Source organism: Pongo pygmaeus, chromosome 15 (genome assembly GCF_028885625.2).
Source record: "Pongo pygmaeus isolate AG05252 chromosome 15, NHGRI_mPonPyg2-v2.0_pri, whole genome shotgun sequence".
Lineage (NCBI taxonomy): Eukaryota > Metazoa > Chordata > Mammalia > Primates > Hominidae > Pongo > Pongo pygmaeus.
The window spans coordinates 73956773-73980336 of NC_072388.2; the positions used below are offsets into that span (position 1 = coordinate 73956773).

Sequence of the window (23564 nt, forward strand, 5' to 3'; positions counted from 1 at the left end):
ATTTATTATTCATTAAGTGGAAATGAATCATCATAAAGGTCTTCACCCTCATCATTTTCACGTTGAATAGGCTAAGGAGGAGGAAGAAGAGGAAAGGTTGGTCTTGCTGTCTCAGGAGTGGCAGAGGTGGAAGAAAATCTGCATATAAGTGTACCTGTGCAGTTCAGACCCAAGTTGTCCCAGGGGCAACGGTAGATCTTAATTTGAGCCATATCTATTGATAGTTCCCTAAACACAGGATGTGTCTCAAGTCTCTGATATGTATTCCTCTGTCTAGAATGCCCTTCTCCCCTCTTCTGTACTCAGCACTTTCCCACTATTCTTTTTTGCTTTTTTTTTTTTTTTTTGAAATAGAGTTTCACTCTTGTTGCCCAGGCTGGAGTACGATGGCACAATCTTGGCTCAATGCAACCTCCGCCTCCCAGGTTCAAGCCATTCTCCTGCCTCAGCCTCCTGAGTAGCTGGGATTATAGGCATGCACCACCACGCCTGGCTAATTTTCTATTTTTAGTAGAGATGGGGTTTTTCCATGCTTGTCAGGCTGGTCTCGAACTCCCGACCTCAGGTGAACCACCCACCACAGCCTCCCAAAGTGCTGGCATTACAGATGTGAGCCACCATTCCTGGCCTAGTTTCCCACTATTCTGTAAGACTTTTCTGGCTGTGTGCAGTGGCTCATGCCTGTAATGCCAGGGGTTTGGGAAGCCAACGCAGGGGGATTGCTTGAGGCCAGAAGTTCAGGACCAGCCTGGGCAACATAGCGAGACCCCCATCTCGACAAAAAAAAAAAAAGGAAAAAATTAGCCGGGCATGGTGGTGCGTGTCTGTAGTCCGAGTTACTTGGGAGGCTGAGGCAGGAAGATTGCTTGTGCCCAGGAGATCAAGGCTACAGTGAGCTATGATTGCACCACTGCACTCCAGCTTGGGCAACAGAATGAGACCTAGTCTCTCAAAAGTAAAAACTTTTCTTAACAAAACAGCTTTTCTGTGACATTTTCATTGACTTCACCTCCCCAGGCACAGAAGTCATTCTGTGTTTCCATAACACTTCTGAAAAACTATCTTGGTGCATTCTAGACTCTTAGTTTTCATTACCGTTATCATATTGGGAAGAAAGCAAAACGCATACCTCTACTAGCCAAAGTTCACTGACTATAATTCTTTAAATGCCCTTCTTCCTTATTTTGAGCTAATTCATCTCTGAATTTCTAGCTCCTGGCACACAGCAGGTAAATACCATGAATACTTGTTGAAGAAAAGATGAATTCAGAGAATCTACAGACAAAATATGAGGTTACCATCACTCAGCAATTTCCTTAACGTCTGCAGCTGTGTCTTACCTCCACAATACTCTTGGTCACAGTAGATCTTCCTCTCCGAAGTTCATTGGCTTCTCTTTCCACAAAACATAGTGGTACTTTTCCCACAAGGACCAGAGAATCACTACTGTCTGGAAATACAAATTCAAGGCCCAGATCTTCCAGATTTTTGTGGTAACACCTAAAGAGATAACCTCAAATGTAAAAAAAAAAAAAGAGTGCTACTTCATTTGCACTTCAGTACTGGTTCCAAATACTACTTAATAGTTTTTCAGAAGCTGCCACAGGGCTTAACAACTGTATTGTTTTTCTCACACTTATGTGTGGGTGTTTGGGATTTTTTATCAAATTTCCTTTTTGAATTATAGTAACCTTTATTGTTTTTCTCTTTTCCATTGAGAATCAATCTGTGTCTAAGTCTTGTTTCTAAGTGTGTTTTCTTCATTGAGGAACTGCTAACTTCTGGCTGCTGGCACTTAACGGAGTCTGGCATGAAGAAAAGGTCTGAGAGTGATTGGAATCAGCATTAAAGCAGGGAGGTAATTAACAGCCCAAGGAATTGAGAAGTCCTGACTAACGGGATGTAAGTAAATAGATCTGTCTCTAATATAAATTATGTCATAGGGAAAAAAAGATTTACTGGCAGTATCATATTCCCAAACCTGAAACATATTGGGAGAAATATCTCTTTTTGATTTTCAACAATTTGTGCTGCCTAGAAGAGGAAAAATATCCTATCTTGTGACTCACTATATGATTCGCCCCTTCCTTACATCCCAATGTTTTACTTTCTTCCCATTATGATTACGGTAATGCAAACTAAGAGTCTAGAATGCACCAAAGCAAAGCAGAATGGGACCAATTACTGCAGAAACTTTGCTTTCACAAAGCATGGCATAAACACAGACTGTTCCAAGAAATGAGAAGAGTGTTCTAAGCCAACTGCTGGAAAAAATTATCAGGGAAACTCTATCCTATACTCCTCAGCTGGGATACAGTGGAAAGAATAGTCTGGGTGCAGTGGCTCACGCCTGTAATCCCAGCACTTTGGGAGGCCAAAGTGGGAGGATCGCTTGAGCCTAGGAGTTCAGACCAGCCTGGGTAACATGGCGAAAACCCATCTCTACCAAAAAATTACAAAAATTAGTCCAGCATGGTGGTGCTCACCTGTAGTTCCAGCTACTTGGGAGGCTGAAGTGGGAGGACTGCTTGAGTCTGGAAGATGGAGGTTGCAGTGAGCAGAGATTCTGCCACTGCACTCCAGCCTGGACAACAGAGTGAGACCATGTCTCACAAAATAAATATTTTAATGGATGATTGGACGTAGAAAAAAATATATTTTAAAAAAGGAAACAAACAGCCTGTGGAGTCAGAGGACCTGCCTTTGAGTGCCTGCTCCACTACTTAATAACTGCTATGACCTTAGACAAATCTTGTAACCTCTCTTGGTCTCATCTGAGAAATGGGACAATAGTTATGCTTATTCCTCACAGAATTATTGTGAGAATTGATACCATCAACATCACATTCTCATGGTGGTACTGACCATAATAGTCTCCTTTGTTCCTCTGTCACTGTTATCTCTAGTGGAGGAATTAGAGTAGAAGACAGTAATTTTTTCCGACCAGAGCCTTGTGCCTGTTGCTTCTCGTAGGAATCTATTGGCAGAAAGATGAATGGGTTAAGAGTAGGAAGGGAAGTCTTCTAGATTCAGATAAAAATAAAGCACAGCCTTGAGATAATCATTCTAATGCAAAGCAGAATGTTTAATGTTCAGTTTTAGATTTTGGATTTCCATTTTTAAAGTCAAACTAATAAATATTCAGCCTATTAACAATTTTGGTAGTATGTTTCAAAATAAGAAATATAAGACTTGCATCTTACGTTCAGATGAACAAGGCAATGTTCCTGTAGTTAATAAATGTTGTTTTGATGACAGAGGTGAATAATGTGGATTGCCAGGAACATATGTGGGTTTACCACACAGTCTTACGGCTCCAGAAGGCTTCCCTTTCCTTGAGCAGGGTCTCCCAGTCTCTGGAGAGAATTAGTACTATTCTCAAATGGTGCAGGGCCTGTAGAGGTAAGTTTTTCTAACACTGTTTTTAATATATCTTTCCCAACTCTTAGGCCGTCATTTTATAAGGAAAAGTGAAAACAGTAGTAATATCATTGCCATTCTAGTCCATGAAGCACTCCTTAGGTCCTTGCCTAACTCTTTGACATTACTCATTGGCCACAGGAGTAAAGACTTTCCTGGTATTTTACCACTTGGTGAACACACTGCCTCATGATGAGGAAAAGGGTAGCAAAAAAAAATTTAAAAAGCATATATTGCTTTGGAAAGATAGATTTAAAAACCAGAGATATTGGTTGTCTCTGGGGAGAGAAACTAGGAGGGGTGGGGACAAGGATAGAAAGGAGACATTATTATATTCCCTTTTGTGCCTTTCAGAATTGGATCTATTTGATTATACTGCATATTCAAAAGCAAACTAAATTTTAAAATCAAAACAGCATACTGGGTCTTCTGAGCTGCCACTGGTCTCTGCCTGATGGAGTGTGGGAAGGCATGCCAAGATCACTGGGCATATGGACGGGCAGATCTTTGTGCTGGATGTCAGAGTAAGCAGCCTATCCTCGGGTACCTCTGGGTTGTTCATAACATCTGGCAAATATGCCTCTGACCACATAAATAAGACCCACATCTTTCAATTAGTGAACTACCACATTCTTTCAGTTATAACACAGGCCAAACTGCAGGACTTTAGTTTAATTTTTGAACATACAGTACAAAGTGTGCTTTCTCACAACAGTTGCAGTTACAAAAGCTCTTTGAGGTGTACTGATTCTGCTGGGAGTCTCAAATTTTCCTGGCTGCAAACAGATCCTTACCAATGATAAGCTGCTCCAGACGTATACGCTCATGGGCAGCATGCTGATCCACCAGCACGAGCAGGTTCCCACCTAAATGAGCAAGGATTGTGAACTTTCAGATTCTCAGAGCAAGATGACAACCATCATGTGTGTTGAGGACAGAGAAGGCTTAATTCAAACTATCTAACAACAGCATAAGACAAAACATTCTGAGTATTAACAATTGTACCTTTTATTTCCTAAAACATGAAATTATGGGGAAAATGATAGCAAACTTATCCCATAAGTTTGGATCCCAGATCCAATTCTGAAAGGCACAAAAGGGAATATAATAAAGTCTCCTTTATACCCTTGCCCCCACCCCTTCTGGTTTCTCTCCCCAGAGATTACCAGTATTACTAATTTTTATCCTATAAGTTTATTATTTTCCCCATAATTTCATTTTTTGGGAAACAAAAGGTAAACTAAGAAACTCTTTAGTTCACCAGTATCTCATTTAGAAAGCAGAGTCAGGGCTGGGTGCGGTGGCTCACGCCTGTAATCCCAGCACATTGGGAGGCTGAGGCGGGCGGATCATGAGGTCAAGAAATCGAGACCATCCTGGCCAACATGGTGAAATCCTGTCTCTACTAAAAATACAAAAATTAGCTGGGCGTGGTGGCACATGCCTGTAGTCCCAGCTACTCGGGAGGCTGAGGCAGGAGAATCGCTTGAACCCAGGAGGTGTAGGTTGCAGTGAGCCGAGATTGCACCACTGCACTCCAGCCTGGCGACAGAGTAAGACTCCATCTTAAAAAAAAAAAAAAAAAAGTCAAAGTGGCATTTCCTCAAGTTTGAAGCTTGAATATATAATTCTTATGTTTAAATACTGATTTTGCCTTCTTAATTCAACTTTAATATGATAAAGGATCATTAAACAACACATTGTTATAATCAGCTAACCTTGGTGTACAAGCTACTTAGAAACCCACAAAGAATGTACTTTCAGTGCACTTTAGATCACAAGCCAGTGAACGTTTTCTGAAGGGCCAGATCATAAATATTTTAGGCTCTTTGGGCCACACGATTTCTGTCATGACTACTCAACAATTCTTTTTGAGCCAAAGCAGCCATAGACAATATGTGAATATCGTAGCTGTGTTTCAATAAAACTTTATTTATGGACACTGAAATACTAATTTCATATAATTTTAATGTGTCAAGAAATAGTCTTCTTTTTTTTCCCCAACCATTAAAAAATGTAAAAACCATTCTCATCTCCCTGGCTGTACAGAAAGAGGTGATGCCCAGATAACCCTCGGGCTGTATTTGTCCTGCCTTAGACTTGGGCGTCTCAAACGTTCATACCACATACCACCTGGGGATCTTATTAAAACACAGATTCTGGCTGGGCCTGTGGCTCATGCCTGTAATCCCAACACTTTGGGAGGCCGAGGAGGGCAGATCACTTGAGGTCAGGAATTCAAGATCAGCTGACCAACATGGTGAAACCCTGTCTCTACTAAAAATACAAAAATTAGCCAGGTGTGGTGGCAGGCGCCTGTAGTCTGAGCTACTTGGGAGGCTGAGGCAGAAGAATTCCTTGAACTCGGGAGGGGGAGACTGCAGTGAGCCGAGATTGCACCACTGCAATCCCACCTGGGCGACAGAGCAAGTCTCCATCTCAAAAAAAAAAAAAAAAAAAAGTAAAGAAAAAAAGAGAAATTTCAACAGATCCATTTTGCTTCTTTCAACATCTGCAGATTTTGTAGTTACACCCATCTTGAGTATCATTAGTAAAGATTCTGACATCTCAAAAACAACAAAGAATTCCAGATAACGAAAACTTAAAAGAAAAAAAAAAATTGGCCGGGCGCATTGGCTCACGCCTGTGATCCCAGCACTTTGGGAGGCCGAGGCGGGCGGATCACCTGAGATCGGGAGTTCGAGACCAGCCTGGCCAACATGGAGAAACCCCATCTCTACTAAAAATACAAAATTAGCTGAGCGTGGGTGGCGGGTGCCTATAATTCCAGCTACTTGGAAGGCTGAGGCGGGTGAACCGCTTGAACCCAGGAGGCGGAGGTTGCAGTGAGCCGAGATTGCACCATTGCACTCCAGCCTGGGCAACAAGAGTGAAACTTCGTCTCAAAAACAACAACAACAACAACAACAACAAACTATTACTTTTCTAGAAATAGTAAAACTATAGGAATTTGATCTTCACAAATTCTATATTCATGATAATTCTGACAGAACTTTAGGTTAATTTGCCTTTGATCTACTATGACATTTACTAAACAAGGTAAAGGGAATATTTTGAAATACATAGAGAATAAATGCTCTAAAACTTTAGAAGCACTTGCCTGCAGGTACTATCAAGCTGGAGCCAGCCCTCCACTGCTGCTCAGGGCTCAGCCACTCAGGCCTTTTCAGGGACTTTATCCCATCAGGCATCCCTTATAAATGTGCTCAAGATTCTCCCATTAAAAAAAAAAAAGGTCCTCTGTCACCCTCACCCTTTGTAGTCCCTCTTCCATGTCACGGGCGCATTTCTGAGTATCTCCTTGCAGTCTCCATTAGCACCATCAGCATCTCGTCCTGTCTATTCTCTGAAACAGCTCTCACTTGCTAAAATCCCTGATCTGTACTGTCACAAAATCAGATGGTCCTCATCTTACTTAATGTCTTGGCAGCGTTTGGCATGACATCTTGGTTTTCCAACATAACATTCTTCTGTTTTCTTCCTATTTCTCTAGCTGTTCCTTCACAGTCTCTTTTGCTGGTTCATCCTCTTCTACCGAGCTCTTAAGTGCTAGAATTATGCTAGATTCAAGACCTCTCCTCACTCTTCTTTTTTCTAGGTGATAACATTTATATCCAGGGTTTCAGTGACCACTTTTCTGCATCTGATGGCTCAAATTTGTATCTCCATGTCAGAACACTTCTCTAGGCCAGACTTGTAATATCCAACCACATTCTTGACATCTTTTTTTTTTTTTTTGACAGAGTTTCGCTCTGTCGCCCAGGCTGGAGTGCAGTGGTGCGATCTTGGCGCACTGCAACCTCCGCCTCCTGGGTTCAAGCAATTCTCTGCCTCAGCCTCCCAAGTAGCTGGGATTACAGGCATCTGCCACCATGTCCAGCTAATTTTTGTATTTTTAGTAGAGACTGGATTTCACCATGTTGGCCAGGATGGTCTCGATCTCTTGACCTTGTGATCCGCCTGCCTCAGCCTCCCAAAGTGCTGGGATTACAGGCGTGAGCCACCGCGCTGGGCCACCTTGACATCTCTTCTGGAGCATTTCATAGACTGATCTCATGATTTTCATCCTCTCTGCTCTGCCTGCAACATGGGTCCTGCAACATCATCAACTCAGCTATGGAGGCCAGAACACCAGAAGTCATCTTTTACATACCTTCCCCATATCCAATCCATCACCAAGCCCTGCTGACTCTGTCTCCTAAATATCTTTCCAATACATTCACTGCTCTATAGTCCACCCTGGTCCCATCTAACCATGTCTCAGATATTGCAATATTCTTTTAACAGTCACTCTACAGTTAACTGGAACTCCACCCCTACTCCTACTCCATTCTCCACACTGCAACCAGAGCAATCTTTTTAAAATGCAAATGTGATGTGACATGTACCACCCCAAAAACAACATCAAAATACAAATGATAAAAAATGAAAAAAAAAAAAAGCTTTCAATGGTTTCCAGTGGTGTTGGGACAAAGCAAAGCTTGTAGCTGGCATTTAAGATCTGACTCCTACCTACTTCTCTAGCCTCATCTCCAGTTCCCCTTGCCCTGTTTCCACTCACTGAGGAGAATAAATCACAAATTGCATATGTTGTTCCCTCCTTTCTTTACTTAGTTAACTCATATTCATATTAAGACCTCATTTTACCAAGAAGCACTTCCCCGAACTCCCTGATGAAATCAAATCTCCCAATACAGGTTCTTAGAGCATCTTGTATCTCCTTCTCCATTACAAGGGCTAGAATTAAAATTTTATGTTTGTGTAATTATTTTTTTCTCTCGCATATATATCTTTTTTCATTATTGTATCCCTAGGGCCTGGTACAGTCCCTGGCATACAATGGGCACTCAATTAATACTTGTTGAATGAGTTAATATATTTACAAACTATTATTGTTGCATTAGAGCAGGTCACCAAGAGATTCTGTGTGCGTACTGACAAACCTAGCAGAGTTCATTCTATACACTTTCTATTATGATAAAGGGACAAACCTAGCAGAGTTCATTCTATACACTTTCTATTATGATAAAGGGACAAACCTAGCAGAGTTCATTCTATACACTTTCTATTATGATAAAGGGACAAACCTAGCAGAGTTCATTCTATACACTTTCTATTATGATAAAGGGACAAACCTAGCAGAGTTCATTCTATACACTTTCTATTATGATAAAGGGACAAACCTAGCAGAGTTCATTCTATACACTTTCTATTATGATAAAGGGACAAACCTAGCAGAGTTCATTCTATACACTTTCTATTATGATAAAGGGACAAACCTAGCAGAGTTCATTCTATACACTTTCTATTATGATAAAGGGACAAACCTAGCAGAGTTCATTCTATACACTTTCTATTATGATAAAGGGACAAACCTAGCAGAGTTCATTCTATACACTTTCTATTATGATAAAGGGACAAACCTAGCAGAGTTCATTCTATACACTTTCTATTATGATAAAGGGACAAACCTAGCAGAGTTCATTCTATACACTTTCTATTATGATAAAGGGACAAACCTAGCAGAGTTCATTCTATACACTTTCTATTATGATAAAGGGACAAACCTAGCAGAGTTCATTCTATACACTTTCTATTATGATAAAGGGACAAACCTAGCAGAGTTCATTCTATACACTTTCTATTATGATAAAGGGACAAACCTAGCAGAGTTCATTCTATACACTTTCTATTATGATAAAGGGACAAACCTAGCAGAGTTCATTCTATACACTTTCTATTATGATAAAGGGACAAACCTAGCAGAGTTCATTCTATACACTTTCTATTATGATAAAGGGACAAACCTAGCAGAGTTCATTCTATACACTTTCTATTATGATAAAGGGAAAACATGAAAATATTATTAAAACGTCAAACAATAGAAAATATTTAAAAGAATAAAAGATGGGCTGGATGTGGTGGCTCACACCTGTAATCCCAGCTGTTACGGAGGCAGAGGTGGAAGGATAGCTTAAGCTCAGGAGTTTGAGACCTCCCTGGGCAATATAGCGAGACCCCATTCTCCACAAAAAGGAAAAAAAAAAGACAAAAAGAGTAAAAGTTGAAATACCTCCTTTGCACACCATTTTCACTCCCAAAGTAAATACTCTTGATAGTTTAATGTGCATCCTGAGTATATGTATGTGTATGAACATAAAACTAAATGTCTGTCGCCCAGGCTGGAGTGTAATAGCGTAATCTTGGCTCACTGCATCCTCTGCCTCCCAAGTTCAAGCAAATTCTTGTGCCTTAGCCTCCTGAGTAGCTGGGACTATAGGCGCACACCACCATGCCCGGCTAATTTTTGTATTTTTAGTAGAGACGGGGTTTTGCCATGTTGCTCAGGCTGGTCCTGAACTCCTGGCCTCAAGCCATCCACCTGCCTCACCTCCCAAAGTGTTGGGATTACAGGTGTGAGCCACTGCACCCAGCCTTCATAATATTCTTAGTTTTAGATTGGCTTTCCCTAATCCACCCAAATCATTGAAACTGTATTATATACCAAAAATAATCATTAAAAAAAGGTTACAAGAAGACCAGCTGGTTAGTCATTCAGGCTAAACTCCATTCTTACCTGCCTCGCCATTCTCTTCAGTCTTAGTGCTCATCAAACAGGCAATAAACTTGTTATCCACTTGCTGGAGAACCTGTCAGATATTCAAGTAAGTGGTACAACACTAAATAAAAATTAACAAAGGCTTATTTGCATAGAAAGATACAGAACTGTATTTTATTTAGAGTTGTTTGCCTTGTCACACTCCTTTCTTTGAGACTGGGTAAGGTTCTGATGAACCACAAAAAGTCACTAGGAAGGAGGAAGGAATGGGCAAGTGGAGTTGATCAGAAGATGTAAGGGGAGGCAGGCGACAGGGGAAGACAGACTCCCACGTCTCAGAGTGGTGTGCTAGCAATACTTTAGAGAAGGCCTGAGATGTTCCCAATAGAGTGACTCTTGAGAATAGGTTAATGTGACCACAGATTGTTAACATACAGGCTGAAATAAATTTTTTAAATTTATATGAAAGCAAGGAAAACGATTTTGGAGGAACTAGTCTATTTTTATTTTTATTTATTTATTTTTAATTTTTTTTTTTTTTTGAGACGGAGTCTCACTTTGTCACCCAGGCTGGAGTGCAATGGCATGATCTCAGCTCACTGCAAGCTCCACCTCCTGGGTTCACGCCATTCTCCTGCCTCAGCCTCCCGAGTAGCTGGGAGTACAGGCGCCTGCTACCACGCCCAGCTAAGTTTTTGTATTTTTAGTAGAGACAGGGTTTCACCATGTTAGCCAGGATGGTCTCGAACTCCTGACCTTATGATCCACCCACCTCAGCCTCCCAAAGTGCTGGGATTACAGGCGTGAGCCACTGTGCCCGGCTGCTAGTCTATTAAAGAAGTAAGTTAAAAGCCACTGGTGGCTTTAGACCTTGGTGGTTCCTCTCTGTCTAGGTACATGAGGCTCCCCAATACCACCGAGCCTATACCACTGCCCCAGGGTCTATTACTGGATCAACTGCTTGCCTGCTCTGGTATCAGGTCAATGCCAGGTTAGGAATTTACCTAAATCTGTTAGCCTCCTAATTTGTTTCCGTACTGAAAACAAAGGGAATAAGACAGCCATGGTGGTAAACACAAGGCAAAATAGAAAAGCAGATCAGACAAAGGGTCCCTTTTGTGAATTGACTTCTCAATATGGGCTTTCCCAAATCTGTGTAGGCTCACACAATAGAAGGTAATTTCTAAAAGGGCACTGTTGCACACTTAAGGACAAGGTCACTAAAGGACTTTATTGATTTATAAATTATTGCCAAATATAAAGTCAATATATAATCTTCTGCAGGAGAACCTTGAGAATCCTTGAAACTGTCAGCCTGAATCCATAATTCATTCCTTCCAAACCTACTTACACTACTAAAGACATTTCTTTCTTTGTAATTATAATTAATCCCTTGCTTTTTCCTCTGATGATAAAAGTTCTAGTAAGAACACACACACATACACACACACACACACACACACACGTGCCTTGACCAAGGTGGTCTATATCATTAAATAAATCAAATTTTAGAAGAGTTAGGCCTTTTATATATATATATATTTATGAGATTTTGAAGTCAATCTTTTACCTGCATTGAATGAATCATTTCTTTGGTGAAACGATAGGGATACAAGATGTTGTGAATTTTAACTGCTAAGCTCTCAGCCTGGCCACTGCTTACATCAACAGCAACCTAGAAAGACTCAGCAAAATATAATTGAAATTTTAATTTTTGTGTCAGCAGAACTGTTTTACCAAAGATATCAGAGTGCTTTAAAAGCATTCATTTTTATTTAGCCTACTAGAGGTGGGTTTAATTCAGGGAATTTATAGAAATTCAAAAGAATCGGCCGGGTGCGGTGGCTCACACCTGTAATCTCAGCACTTCGGGAGGCTGAGGCGGGCAGATCACGAGGTCAGGAGATCGAGACCATCCTGGCTAATACGGTGAAACCCCATCTCTACTAAAAAATACAAAAAATTAGCTGGGCGTGGCGGCAGGTGCCTTTAGTCCCAGCTACTTGGGAGGCTGAGGCAGGAGAACGGTGTGAACCCGGGAGGCGGAGCTTGCAGTGAGCTGAGATCGCGCCACTGCACTCCAGCCTGGGCGACACAGCAAGACTCTGTCGCAAAAAAAAAAAAAAAAAAAAAAAAAAAAAAATTCAAAAGAATCTATAAATAATGAGTCTTACATAAAAATTTTTGCTTATAAACAAAATTACTGACAAAACAAAAAAATATTGTTTCACAACAACAATTTGTCTATGTTCCATGATCAAGTCCTCAAATGATATCTTGAGGAAAGAACTGGTAAACAAATGCTCATCTATTATACACCCTGTTTATAACATGCACAGTACATTCTGTGAAAATACACTGAGGAGAGAACATCCATGCAGGGCCAATGAGGAACTGTTCCTCCAGTAGAAGATGTGTGGCTTTATCTAATGATAACAATTTTATTATCACCACCCTGAATACTGTGCCAAAGCTACAAGTCAGGGTTTCTGAGAATGGTAAACACATTCCCTGTTCTCACATTGATTATACATATTTAATCCAAAATGCCCGAGCTCCCAAAATGCTATAAATTTTATTTCTCCTCTCTACATTAAACAGTAATTTCCAAATAAATTATTTGGAAATATGCCCAGTTTCCAATCATAATTACAAATTAGTATAGTCTTGCATGCCCATACCCAGCTTAAATAAAATTCAAATTTTATTTTTAGCTTATTTACTTATTTTTTGAGAGATGGAGTCTCACTGTGTTGCCCAGGCTATAGTGCGGTGGCTAGCCACAGGCGCAATCAGCACACTATATAGCCTTGAACTTCTGGCCTCAAGTGATCCTCCCACCTCAGCCTCCTGAGTAGCTGAGACTATAAGTGCATGCCACTGTACCCATCTTGAAACTCAAAGTTTAAAATAACAGGCAAAGAAAGGCTAGGCGTGATGGCTCACGCCTGTAATCCAGGACTTTGGGAGGCTGAGGCGGGCAGATCATCTGAGGTTGGGAGTTAGAGACCAGCCTGACCAACATGGAGAAACCCCATCTCTACCAAAAATACAAAATTCGCTGGGCGTGGTGGCAGGTGCCTGTAATCCCAGCTGCTCGAGAGACTGAGGCAGGAGAATTGCTTGAACCTGGGAAGCGGAGGTTACGTGAGCCGAGATCATGCCATTGCATTTCAGTCTGGGCAACAAGAGCAAAACTCCATCTCAAAATTAAAAAAATAAGAAGAAGAAGAAAAAAAAAGGCAAAGAAAAACTGCTACAGACCCACCTCTGGATAACGGGCAAATACTGGATTGTCCCATTCTGAGAACAAAGAATGAAGCGATTCGCTACCAACAGTATCATCCACAGTATCTAGGGCAAAAGGGAACAGGTAAAGTTGGCATCCAGAACCACAGGGAAAGGAGGGAATGGCATTTCCTGTTTGGTGAGCCATAGCCTCAAGACCAAAGGTCACATACATTGTTTCTATGTTCTACAAAGTTCAGTGTTTGCTGTATCTCTAAATTATTTTGATCTGTTACTTTTTAAACTAGAGTTGGTGACTGTATCTTCTGGCATTACAGCTTTTCTCCAAACTGTTACAAGAGATATTTTGGAATACTGACAGAGAAGCTATGGCTCAAATTTATAGCCTTACTGCCTTTAAGCAAAATATACCTTATCTATTTTTAAACATACACACAAAATTGATGTCTGTAGCTTTTTTTGAAGAGTTTTGCTTACATAAAACTACAGCAACTTGGAGTGCAAGTCTAGCCTTTTTAAAAATAAGAAACATGTCCCCTAATCACAAGACACCACAGACTATGCATAATCAGCAAATATTGACCTCAAGTCTGGAAAAGTAATTTCTGATCTAAATGCATGCACTGAATTAATTAGTTCCGCTGTTAAATAGGGCCATGGGGAATTCCTGATTCCAGTACAGCACAGCTGGCACTGATCAAGATTAATGCAAGCCTGCTTTGTTTTTTGAGTTAGGTGGTACGATGTGTACTGGGTGCGCCAGCAGTCTCTGCCACCCCTACCTCTGTTATCCTGTCTCATCACAGTCCTCTCTGCTTGAGCTCTTGGAAGGAAAGGAAGAACAAGGTCGCTTCTAAAAGGTTGACACCTGTACTGAGACCCTAAATATAAGAAAGAAAAACCTAGAAATGTGAACTTAACATACAAGTAAACTCTTTAAAAATTTAATCACATAAAACCTCTTTCTGCACAAACTGAGTCAAGACATAAAGCAGACTACTAAACACTAGATTGAGAATCAGAAATCCTTTAATGAAATTACGCTGTCAGTATAGGACTCTATATTAATGCTTAGTTCCGTTATCTATTCATACCAGACAGAATGAAGACCTAGAATAGGTCACTGTGATTCTCACTGGGGGGCAATTTTGCACGAGGGGACATTGGCAATGTCTTGAGACACTTTTTTTATTTTTTTTGAGACAGCGTCTCGCTCTGTCGCCCGGGCTGGAGTACAGTGGCGTGATCTCAGCTTACTGCAACTTCTGCCTCCTGGGTTCAAGCAATTCTCCTGCCTCAGCCTCCCGAGTAGCTGGGATTACAGGCATGCGTCACCACACCCGGCTAATTTTTTTGTATTTTTAGTAGAGATGGGGTTTCACCATATTGGTCGGGCTGGTCTCAAACTCTTGACCTTGTGATCCACCCGCCTCGGCCTCCCAAAGTGCTGGGATTACAGGCGTGAGCCACTGTGCCTGGCTTGAGACACTTTTCATTGTCACAACTTGAGTACAGGGTTCTACGTTCTACTAGCATCTAGCAGATAAAGGCCACGGATGCTGCTAAATATCCTACAATGCACAGGACAAACCTTACAACAAAAAATTATCCAGAGAAGCCCTGTGTTAGACATACAGCAGTACTTAATTGTCACCCATAACTTGGTGCAAACTTCACAAATCTCCAACTTTTGTCTCTTATCTCCAATGTATGTCTCTATCCTAACATTTGTCTCATTATAATACAATTATGTTTTAGATAGTTATCTTCCCTAATAGTACTGTGAACTCCTAAAAGCAAAGTCAGTTAACTTGCAATGTGACAGCACCTAGCACAGTGTGGATGATCAACAAATGTTGCATGAAAAAGCGAACAGGTAGACAAATGAAAGGTTCTCAATTCAAACTCCAGAGTCTAGTAAGATCTGGCCCAAATGCTGTTCTTCTCCATGAAGGATAATCAGATTTGAGTTTTAGAAACAATGCTGAATTTGACAGCTTTAGAACAGGAGGAAAACATGAGAGATAAACCTGCTGGACTAAACCTGGAGAGGTTAAGAATGATAAAATTAAGATAATGAAGTGAAATAAGGTTTATAACTACAATAGAAAGAACTGCATTAAATATATTTTAAAGAAAAAATTACCAAGGCTTGGGGACTTGACACTACTCCTCAAAATCACCCTTATAGATCCTCTCTTCTGTACATTAAAATTTATCTTTTAGGCCAGTGGCTCACGCCTGTAATCCCAGCACTTTGGGAGGCCGAGGCGGGCAGATCACCTGAGGTTGGGAGTTTGAGACCAGCCTGACCAACATGGAGAAATCCCATCTCTACTAAAAATACAAAATTAGCCAGGCATGGTGGCGCATGCCTGTAATCCCAGCTACTCAGGAGGCTGAGGCAGGAGAATCGCTTGAACCCAGAAGGCAGAGGTTGCAGTAAGCCGAGATCACACCATTTCACTTTAGCCTGGGCAACAAGAGCGAAACTCCGTCTCAAAAAAAAAAAAAAAATCATCTTTTAACAATTTATTTCATGTAACACTTTTATGTAAAGTTTGGCAATGTCCTGATGTCATGATGTATATTGGCCATTTCCAGAAAGGTAGCAGGGTACTGAGGAGCCATCTGTTCATGGAACTTCTTTCTATACCAAAAATATTTTTCATTAGGAAACTATCAGTTAACATGACCCTCAAAAGTTTATAAAAAAGTATGCTAATCCAGAATGTTAAGTAGGTTAAAGTGTTTTAAACATCTATATTCAAAAGGAAGAAATATTTATGTTGAATATGGCAGCTAAGATTTCCCCCTTTCTTTTAGCAACAGCTATCTCACAGTATAATGTAATCCAGTTATTTTTTGGCAGCATATCAGAAGCAGTTGCATTTCAGGAAGATGAGGTGTCAGTGCTGTAGATTTACCTCTGAAAAGCCTTCAGTATAAGTCAGGACATAAAACCACATAGATTGAAGAGCACATAAAGTGGCTTTAAGAGCAACTTGATAGTCTCAGGAACAACAGTGAAAGAAATTAGTTTTCTCCTAACGAATACTACAAAACACTAAGAAATACTACTGAAGTTACTACAGTGATATTTTTTTCACAAGTAAAAAACAGAAAAACACTGAAAAGTAAAGGTCTCATTTAACCTTAAAGAAATCACAGCTTCCTGCTAGAGATACTCATCGTCAGGAGAAATTAGAAATTGACTTATAACTACATTTATACACGTTCCATTCTTCTGCAGCATTCAAAATTTTAAATACGGATACAGATGTAATGTTTATCCTCCTAGTGCAAAGCCAAGATTATAGCCAGATGGAAATCAGCTTTATCACCTCCCAACATCTGGCTCTCAACACACTGCCAAAGCAATATCACTTTAAATGTGGACCGAGAACCCAGAGTGCTAGTGCAGGCTCTAATGTAGCCCTGTGGTACGTTCTAAAAGCTATATTGGCCGGGTGCGGTGGCTCACGCCTATAATCCCACCACTTTGGGAGGCCGAGGCAAGTGGATCACCTGAGGTCAGGAGTTTGAGACAAGCCTGGCCAACACGGTGAAACCCCGTCTCTACAAAAATACAAAAAATTAGCCGGGTGTGGTAGCGGGTGCCTGTAATCCCAGCTACTTGGGAGGCTGAGGCAGGAGGATCCCTTGAACCTGCGGAGGTTGCAGTGAGCCGAGATCACGCGACTACACTCCAGACTGGGCAACAAGAGCGAAGCTCTGTCTCAAATAAATAAATAAATAAATGCCATATTATTGTCTTCCTGAATAACAGCTACTTGTACCATAAACAGATCAAGGAGATTTTACCATATGCATTATAATAAAGTACATTTGAAAAGTATAGTCATCAAAGTATATACTTGACCTATATTTTGAAAATTCATGGACAAGTCCTACTTTCTAGAAAGAAAAAGCTCATAAATGTAGTACTGTACTAAGCCATAGAGTTTACTGGGAAACCTAGGATGATTACAGAATCATTCTGGTCCTTAACCTGGAAGCCACGCAGAGAAGCTTCCAGTAAAATACCATGCTGACACTGCAGGTGCCTTTAAAGACACATTTCTAGGAAAGCTGGGCATTTAACAGGAAGAGAAAACAAGGTAGTACTGTGGATCTTCCCAACTATTAAAAGTATCATTTTTATTAAAATTGGACAGTCTCACCCCCTTTTTTGTTGTTGTTCTAGGTATACACCCATCACCCCCTTTCTTACACATACACACACCCATAGACACATATACACACACTGACATCCTTTCACTGTACTTCTCCATTTAAATAGTGTTGGACCTAGAGGCTGCGCGCGGGCTCACACCTATAATCCCAACACTCTGGGAGGCCAAGGCAGGTGGATCAATTGAGGCCAGGAGTTTGAGACCAGCCTGGCCAATATAGTGAAATCCTGTCTCTACTAAAAATAAAAAAATTTAGCTGGGCATGGTGGCACGCTCTTGTAATCCAAGCTACATGGGAGGCTGAGGCAGGAGAATCGCTTGAACCAGGGGGGCGGAGGTTGCAGTGAGCTGAGATCGCACCACTGCACTCCAGCCTGGGTGACAGAGCAAGACTCCATCTCAAAAAAAAAAAAAAAAAATTAGTGTTGGACGTAGAGAATCTTCATATAGCATGAAAATACAACATTATGTTTTAGAAGTGGTCTTCAAAATGTTCTATCTGTTGAGATAATCTCTTTGGATAATGAGGATCTTACTCCTTGTCCAGCATTCCCATCTTCAAAAGCATCTCATGCACACGAACACTACGTACTTACCATTCTCAAGTACAACATCCACAGCCACAGTTGTCAGGTCTTTAGTACAAGCAGCCTGAATGTCCTCAGTTGGGGCAATGAATGTGCTGAGTCCAGTCATTTTGTTGACATAAACCATTCTTCCCAGGACTACATCGAAATGCTGCTGCCAATCTGAACAACACGTGTTTGACTCTTCAGTTTCAGAACAAGCTCTTGCTTTAGATTCCTCACTTTGAAAACAAATTCCATTTTGGTCACCTGTGGCATCTTCTACCAGATTCATTAACATTCCACTGGGAGAGTCAGGACTTCCTATCTGTTGTTCTGAAGCTCTGATAAGAACATCTGAATCTTTACCGGTAACTTTAGAATTATTATAGGGCAATACCAAAGGAGTTTCTAATATCACACAGTTCTCTGTTGTACTGCTATTAGAATGTGTTTTACTATTTTTATTAAAGGAATTATCCTGTGTGGCAGAATCTGATGTTGGGATGACACCATTCTCTGTTTTTTCATGCTCGTTTTTAAATAACATACAAAAATCTTGTGTTAACACACTGCACAACTTGCTGTCTTTCCTACTGGAATCTGAATTTGGAAGTTCATTAAAACGACTCATTATCCCCATTGTTTGAGTTTCTCTTTCGGAACCCTTCAGTCTGGATAATTTAGAGGCTAGTGATTCAGATGACTTTTCAAGGTCCAAAGGTTTCCTATTAAAGAGAGATAACTCCTTCAGGGTCATAGGGCTTTCTCTCAAACTAGTCATCTGTTGTTCTAAACAATCTTCATCCTTGGAGAATGGAAACTTCTCTGAGTCAAGGATGTGGCTTGCTGGTTGACAACTACTATCTGAATCATTATGCTTCATAGTAGTGATTTTACAAACACCAGAGTTGTCTAAGCAGTTCTTGTCCTTCAGCAGAATGTCAGGTTCAACTTGAGGATTGAGACTGGTAGTGACTCCATTACTTTCCTCTACTTCTGTATCCAGAGGATTTTCAACCTTCCCATATTGCCTCTTAAACTTCTCTAAAGATCCTAGCTGTGAACTCAAGCTTAGCTTCTTACGGATGATTGGTTTGGAGGAGCCAATTAATTTATCTGTTTTCCTACTATCACTGGAAACATGTCTATACCAGGGGAAAGAGGGGGATGTATCAGATAATATGCAACCCATTTGTGATTTTTTGCTACCTTCCTGAAAAGCAGAAAACATTGTATAAGTTGCTGTAGGTTCATTCTCTGGCCCATAACTTATATTTGTTCTGCAAATTTTTTTGTTGGGCAATTGACCAGATTCTTTACTTAAAGTGCTGGCTAAATCTTTGATGTCTGGAGTTTCAACTGAATGACGTGTTCTATTTCCAAATGTTTCTTGGGCACGTGTGGGACCAGGTCTAACATAATTTTTAAATGAATGTTCTGTTTCAGTTGATTTAGTTTTCTCATTTTGTACTACATGAGTTATAAAGCCAGTGGAACATAATTTAACTCGCCCATAACTAAAAACATTTCTTCTTCCACAATTGCTAGATTCTTTTTTTTTCTCTTTCTCTGTCTGAGCACTATGTACTCCCAATAATGTTGTTGCAAAAGGCAGAGGCTGGCATCCCACTTCAGTAGCATCTTTAAATCTCTCTGGTTGATTCTGAATTCTATTATTTTTCAAGATGTTGGCAGCCATGCCATTAACAGTAGTACTTTCTTTCCATATTTCTAGATCCTCCCCACTCTCCTCAAAGTGACATGGTGTCTGAAAAGGGCTTAAAAACATTTCTAAACTGGTTCCACATGGATTTTCTAAAGAGCTATGTTCCGGGCAAGATTTTTTATGTTTCTCATTTTCTCCTGCTTCTGATGCTACAATTGTCTCTTGTTCTAACATCTTTGATTCTGAGCAACAGCTGTCTTTGTTTTGTAAAGATGGCTCTGTCATTTTGCTATGGCCTGGACCACCTGATTCATAAATGTACAAAAATGCATCATTTGTATTTTTTCTGATAGCTTCTAAATCCCTAGAATTCTGTGTGTTTATGTTTTCTGCAGTAGCTTTTCTTTTCACAGCTTTTGACTGCAAATTAAACATCTCATAGGAATCTAAAATATTATTACATGCTTCCTGGAAATTGCTCCTCTCATCGGAAGTCACACGCTTCTGAAGAGTAGCATCAAATAAACTAAAACCATTATCTTCACTAAATTCCTTAATATCCTCACCTGATAATTCCACAAATAATTTTTCTTGCTTTAAAAACATTTTCACTCCTTCCTGAATGCAAAACAAGAGAGTGTCCCAGTTCTGAAACTCAATCAGAGTTTTGGCTGGCTCCATGCACACATCATACTCACAGAATTGGCACTGCACATTGATTACATATATGCCATAGAGTTCTGGGGTAGACCGGTGCCGAAGACTTGAATTCATTTGCCTACTGGTGGAACCATTCTTTGGCTTGCATATAATACTTTCTTTCCTTAATAAAAAGTCAATGAGTTTATGTAGCTTTGTCCTTAAAACTAGTCTTTTGTTCACAAACAAAAACTGCATATTCTTATTGTAATGTGCTTCAGAGCTGATATAGCCACCAAGCTCAAACTCTTTATATTTAAAACTTATTTCTCTTAGCTTTTGGGACTTTCCCAATCCATAAATTTGACAAAATCGGGAACATATGTCTTTGGTTTTAGGGAGCTGAAGAACCATGGAACCAGAAACATCATTTCTCAAAGAGAAAGAAATGGAAGGGTGCATGAGTGAGAGAGCTTCTATCCTCTGCCTGACCTTCTCAAACTCCAGTCTAGGGTCCATGCATTTCCTCCTTACAGGAAGCTGGTAAAATAGGTTATACACTGTTACAGTAGTCCCAGCGCTTGGTCTAGTCACATCAGCTTCACAAGCTTTCAGGGCTTTTCCACTCTGAAACAGTTTCACAAAAGTTTTCATTGTCCTGTTTTTCTTGGACGAAATTTCCACAGCACTGGCCATGTCAGCAATGTTTGCCAAGGCTTCTCCTCGGAAACCATAAAACCTTGGATTCTCCAAGTCCTGTACCGAGTGGCATTTACTGGTGAAATAACGATTTCCCACTTTCTCTACATCATCACTCCCCATTCCAAATCCATTGTCTATCACTTGAACTTGGAAGGTTTCCATATTCACCCTGACAGCCACACATTTTGCTTCAGCATCAATACTGTTGAGGGCAAGTTCCTCAACACATTGGCCCAAGGAGCTTATGGCCAAACCAGAACGCAATTTGGCTTGTACTTCAACTGACAAGCACTTGATCATGGTAGGTAGAAAGATGGTGAGAATGCCAGGCACTGGTTTCCTTCTCTGACTGGAAATAATTGCCTATAGGAGAAAAAAACCACACACACACATAATCAAAGCTTTAGCATTACACAGCATTATGAAGAAATAGCACTTGAGGTAAATGAAATCGCTCTTATTAAACCAAATTGTGAAACAAAGCAAAACAAAGTTATACCACTGATCTCTAGGCACAGCTCATGCTTGGTGCAATGGATTAACATCCAAAAAAAATTCATAATTTCATAATTTTCAATGCTCCTTTCTAAATCCCACATGTCCTAAAGTGAAATGATAATTACACTTGAAGTTGACCAGTAAACACTGTATTCGAAATTCTAACCACTTCACCAAAAACAGATGCCTAAATTAAATTAAATACAGCTAAGGAACATTAGCTAGAAATTATTCATGACAAAAATGTCCAAGCTAGTTTCATAACATTTATACATTACACAATAACCATGACTTTTAGAAAAATACTTATAATGAATTGCTAAGACACTGTAATAAGGTGAAGCAACACGAAGAAATTTTAAGCATCAAATTGTATCAAAGAGAGACTGGGGGCATTAAGAGGTTATTATTATTATGGTTAAGTATAGTCACCTCAGAGAAAGAGGCTGGGAATGGGAAAAGATAAAGCAGGAAAATTCCTTTTCATATAAACCTTTCTTTGCCATTTGATTGTTAAATCCTGTTCATGTATTACTCTGATGGTTTTAGAAGGTCGTTATTATTCTTTTTTGAAACAGGGTCTCACTCTGTCACCCAGACTGGAGTGCAATAATACAATCTCGGCTCACTGCAGCCTGCACCTCCCGGGCTCAAGCAATCCTCCAGCCTCAGCCTCCCGAGTAGCTGGGATTACAGGCGCTCGCCACCACGCCTGGCTAATTTTTGTCTTTTATGTAGAGATGGGGTTTCACCATGTTAACCAGCCTGGTCTCGAACTCCTGAACTCAAGTGATCCTCCCGCCTTGGCCTCCCAAAGTGCTGGGATTACAGGTGTGAACCACCGCGACCGGCCAGAAGGTCATTATTAATATTCTTTTGGTCTTTACAGATGGGCACAAACTACCTTGGTAATAATAATGATGGCATGGGGCTGCCTGAACTTGATTTTAAGTTTTCCTGCAAGTAAAAACACAAAAACAAAAAACAAAACAAAACCAAACCAAACCCTAAGATTCTAGTGCCATTAAAGGTCTCCCCTTCTTCTCCATCAGTGACAGCCGCGTGGGTGGGCCCCTTGCAGGCGGTGGGGCCGGTTTTCCAAACCCGGGAAAAATCAGGGCTCTTAACTGCAGAACTTCTGCTGCTTTCTAAGCTAATGCACTAAGCAGCCGGCAGCAAGTGAGGGGTAAACGTTTAACAAGTATTCCGATTAATGTAAACCCAATGATTTCCTGATGACGCCTCCCAGCGCCTGGGACTGACGGGACTCACGGGCCTGGATCCAGGGCCCGGGGGCCTGGGAGCGCCGCGCAGGCCGAGTCCGGGGCGGCGCCGCCTTCCCGCTAGGCCCAGCCCCTCCCCGGCCAGCCCCGTCCTTGTCCCCAAACTGGACCCGCCCGGCCGCCAGGCCGCCGGGCCTCCGGGGGCCCTCGCGCATCCGGCTCCGAAAGCTGCGCACAGCCATCATCAGGGCCCTTCTGGTGTTAGAAGAGACCCCGGCATCATCTTTTCGTCGCGTGCTTCCCCCAAAGTCACCTCGAGTCCCGCTTAACCAATTCTCCGACACCAACCGCCTCGGACGCCGACGCGCGCACCTTGGATCTTGAGGCTCGTGCGTGCCCACGAGCATGCGCTTCGGAGGGGGCGCGCCAGGCCGCGACACACCAGTGCGCATGCGCACCAGGTGTTCCAGCCAAGGATCCACGTCCCAGGGTTCAGTGAACCGGTACCTACAGTCTCAATCCTTATTCCCTTTTGGCATGGTGTGAAAGACTATGTCGTAACTTTTACTTTTGTTTTTATGTTGTTTTTTTTTCCCCGTGTTTTCCCTTTCCTTTTTTTCTCATTTTCACCTTTGCTCTTAACTACCGTTTAATTCTATATTTTATGTGTTTGCTTATTGTCTTCTCTCCCTAGAATGTAAGCTATGTGAAGGTAAGGAGTTTATATATTTTGTTTATTGCTGTATCCCAGTTCCCAAGAACTGTGCCTGGCCTATGGTAGGCACCGAATGAATGAATAATTCCAGAGCCTGCCATCTTAGA

General features: G+C 41.0%; 1 protein-coding gene across 11 annotated transcripts in view; it reads right to left on the bottom strand.

Annotated features, from left to right (window-relative positions):
• Positions 1–23293, bottom strand: part of MLH3 (mutL homolog 3) — a 35334-nt gene extending 12041 nt beyond the window's left edge. Inside the window, exons 1-9 of one of the 11 annotated variants that reach the window (XM_054448469.2) lie at positions 23115–23293; positions 18042–21384; positions 14032–14130; positions 13269–13354; positions 11571–11675; positions 10019–10091; positions 4215–4286; positions 2866–2977; positions 1341–1500 (exon numbers count right to left, since the gene is read on the bottom strand). In XM_054448469.2, the coding sequence (XP_054304444.1) occupies positions 1341–1500; positions 2866–2977; positions 4215–4286; positions 10019–10091; positions 11571–11675; positions 13269–13354; positions 14032–14130; positions 18042–21321 (3987 nt within the window). In that variant the 5' untranslated portion in view covers positions 21322–21384; positions 23115–23293. Of the gene's footprint in view, positions 1–1340; positions 1514–2865; positions 2978–4214; positions 4287–10018; positions 10092–11570; positions 11676–13268; positions 13355–14031; positions 14131–18041; positions 21385–21951; positions 22871–23055 lie in introns of those variants that run through there. The other 10 variants (XM_054448468.2, XM_063651873.1, XM_054448475.2 and 7 more) reach the window with 10 other exon arrangements.
• Between the last annotated feature and the right edge of the window lie 271 nt (positions 23294–23564).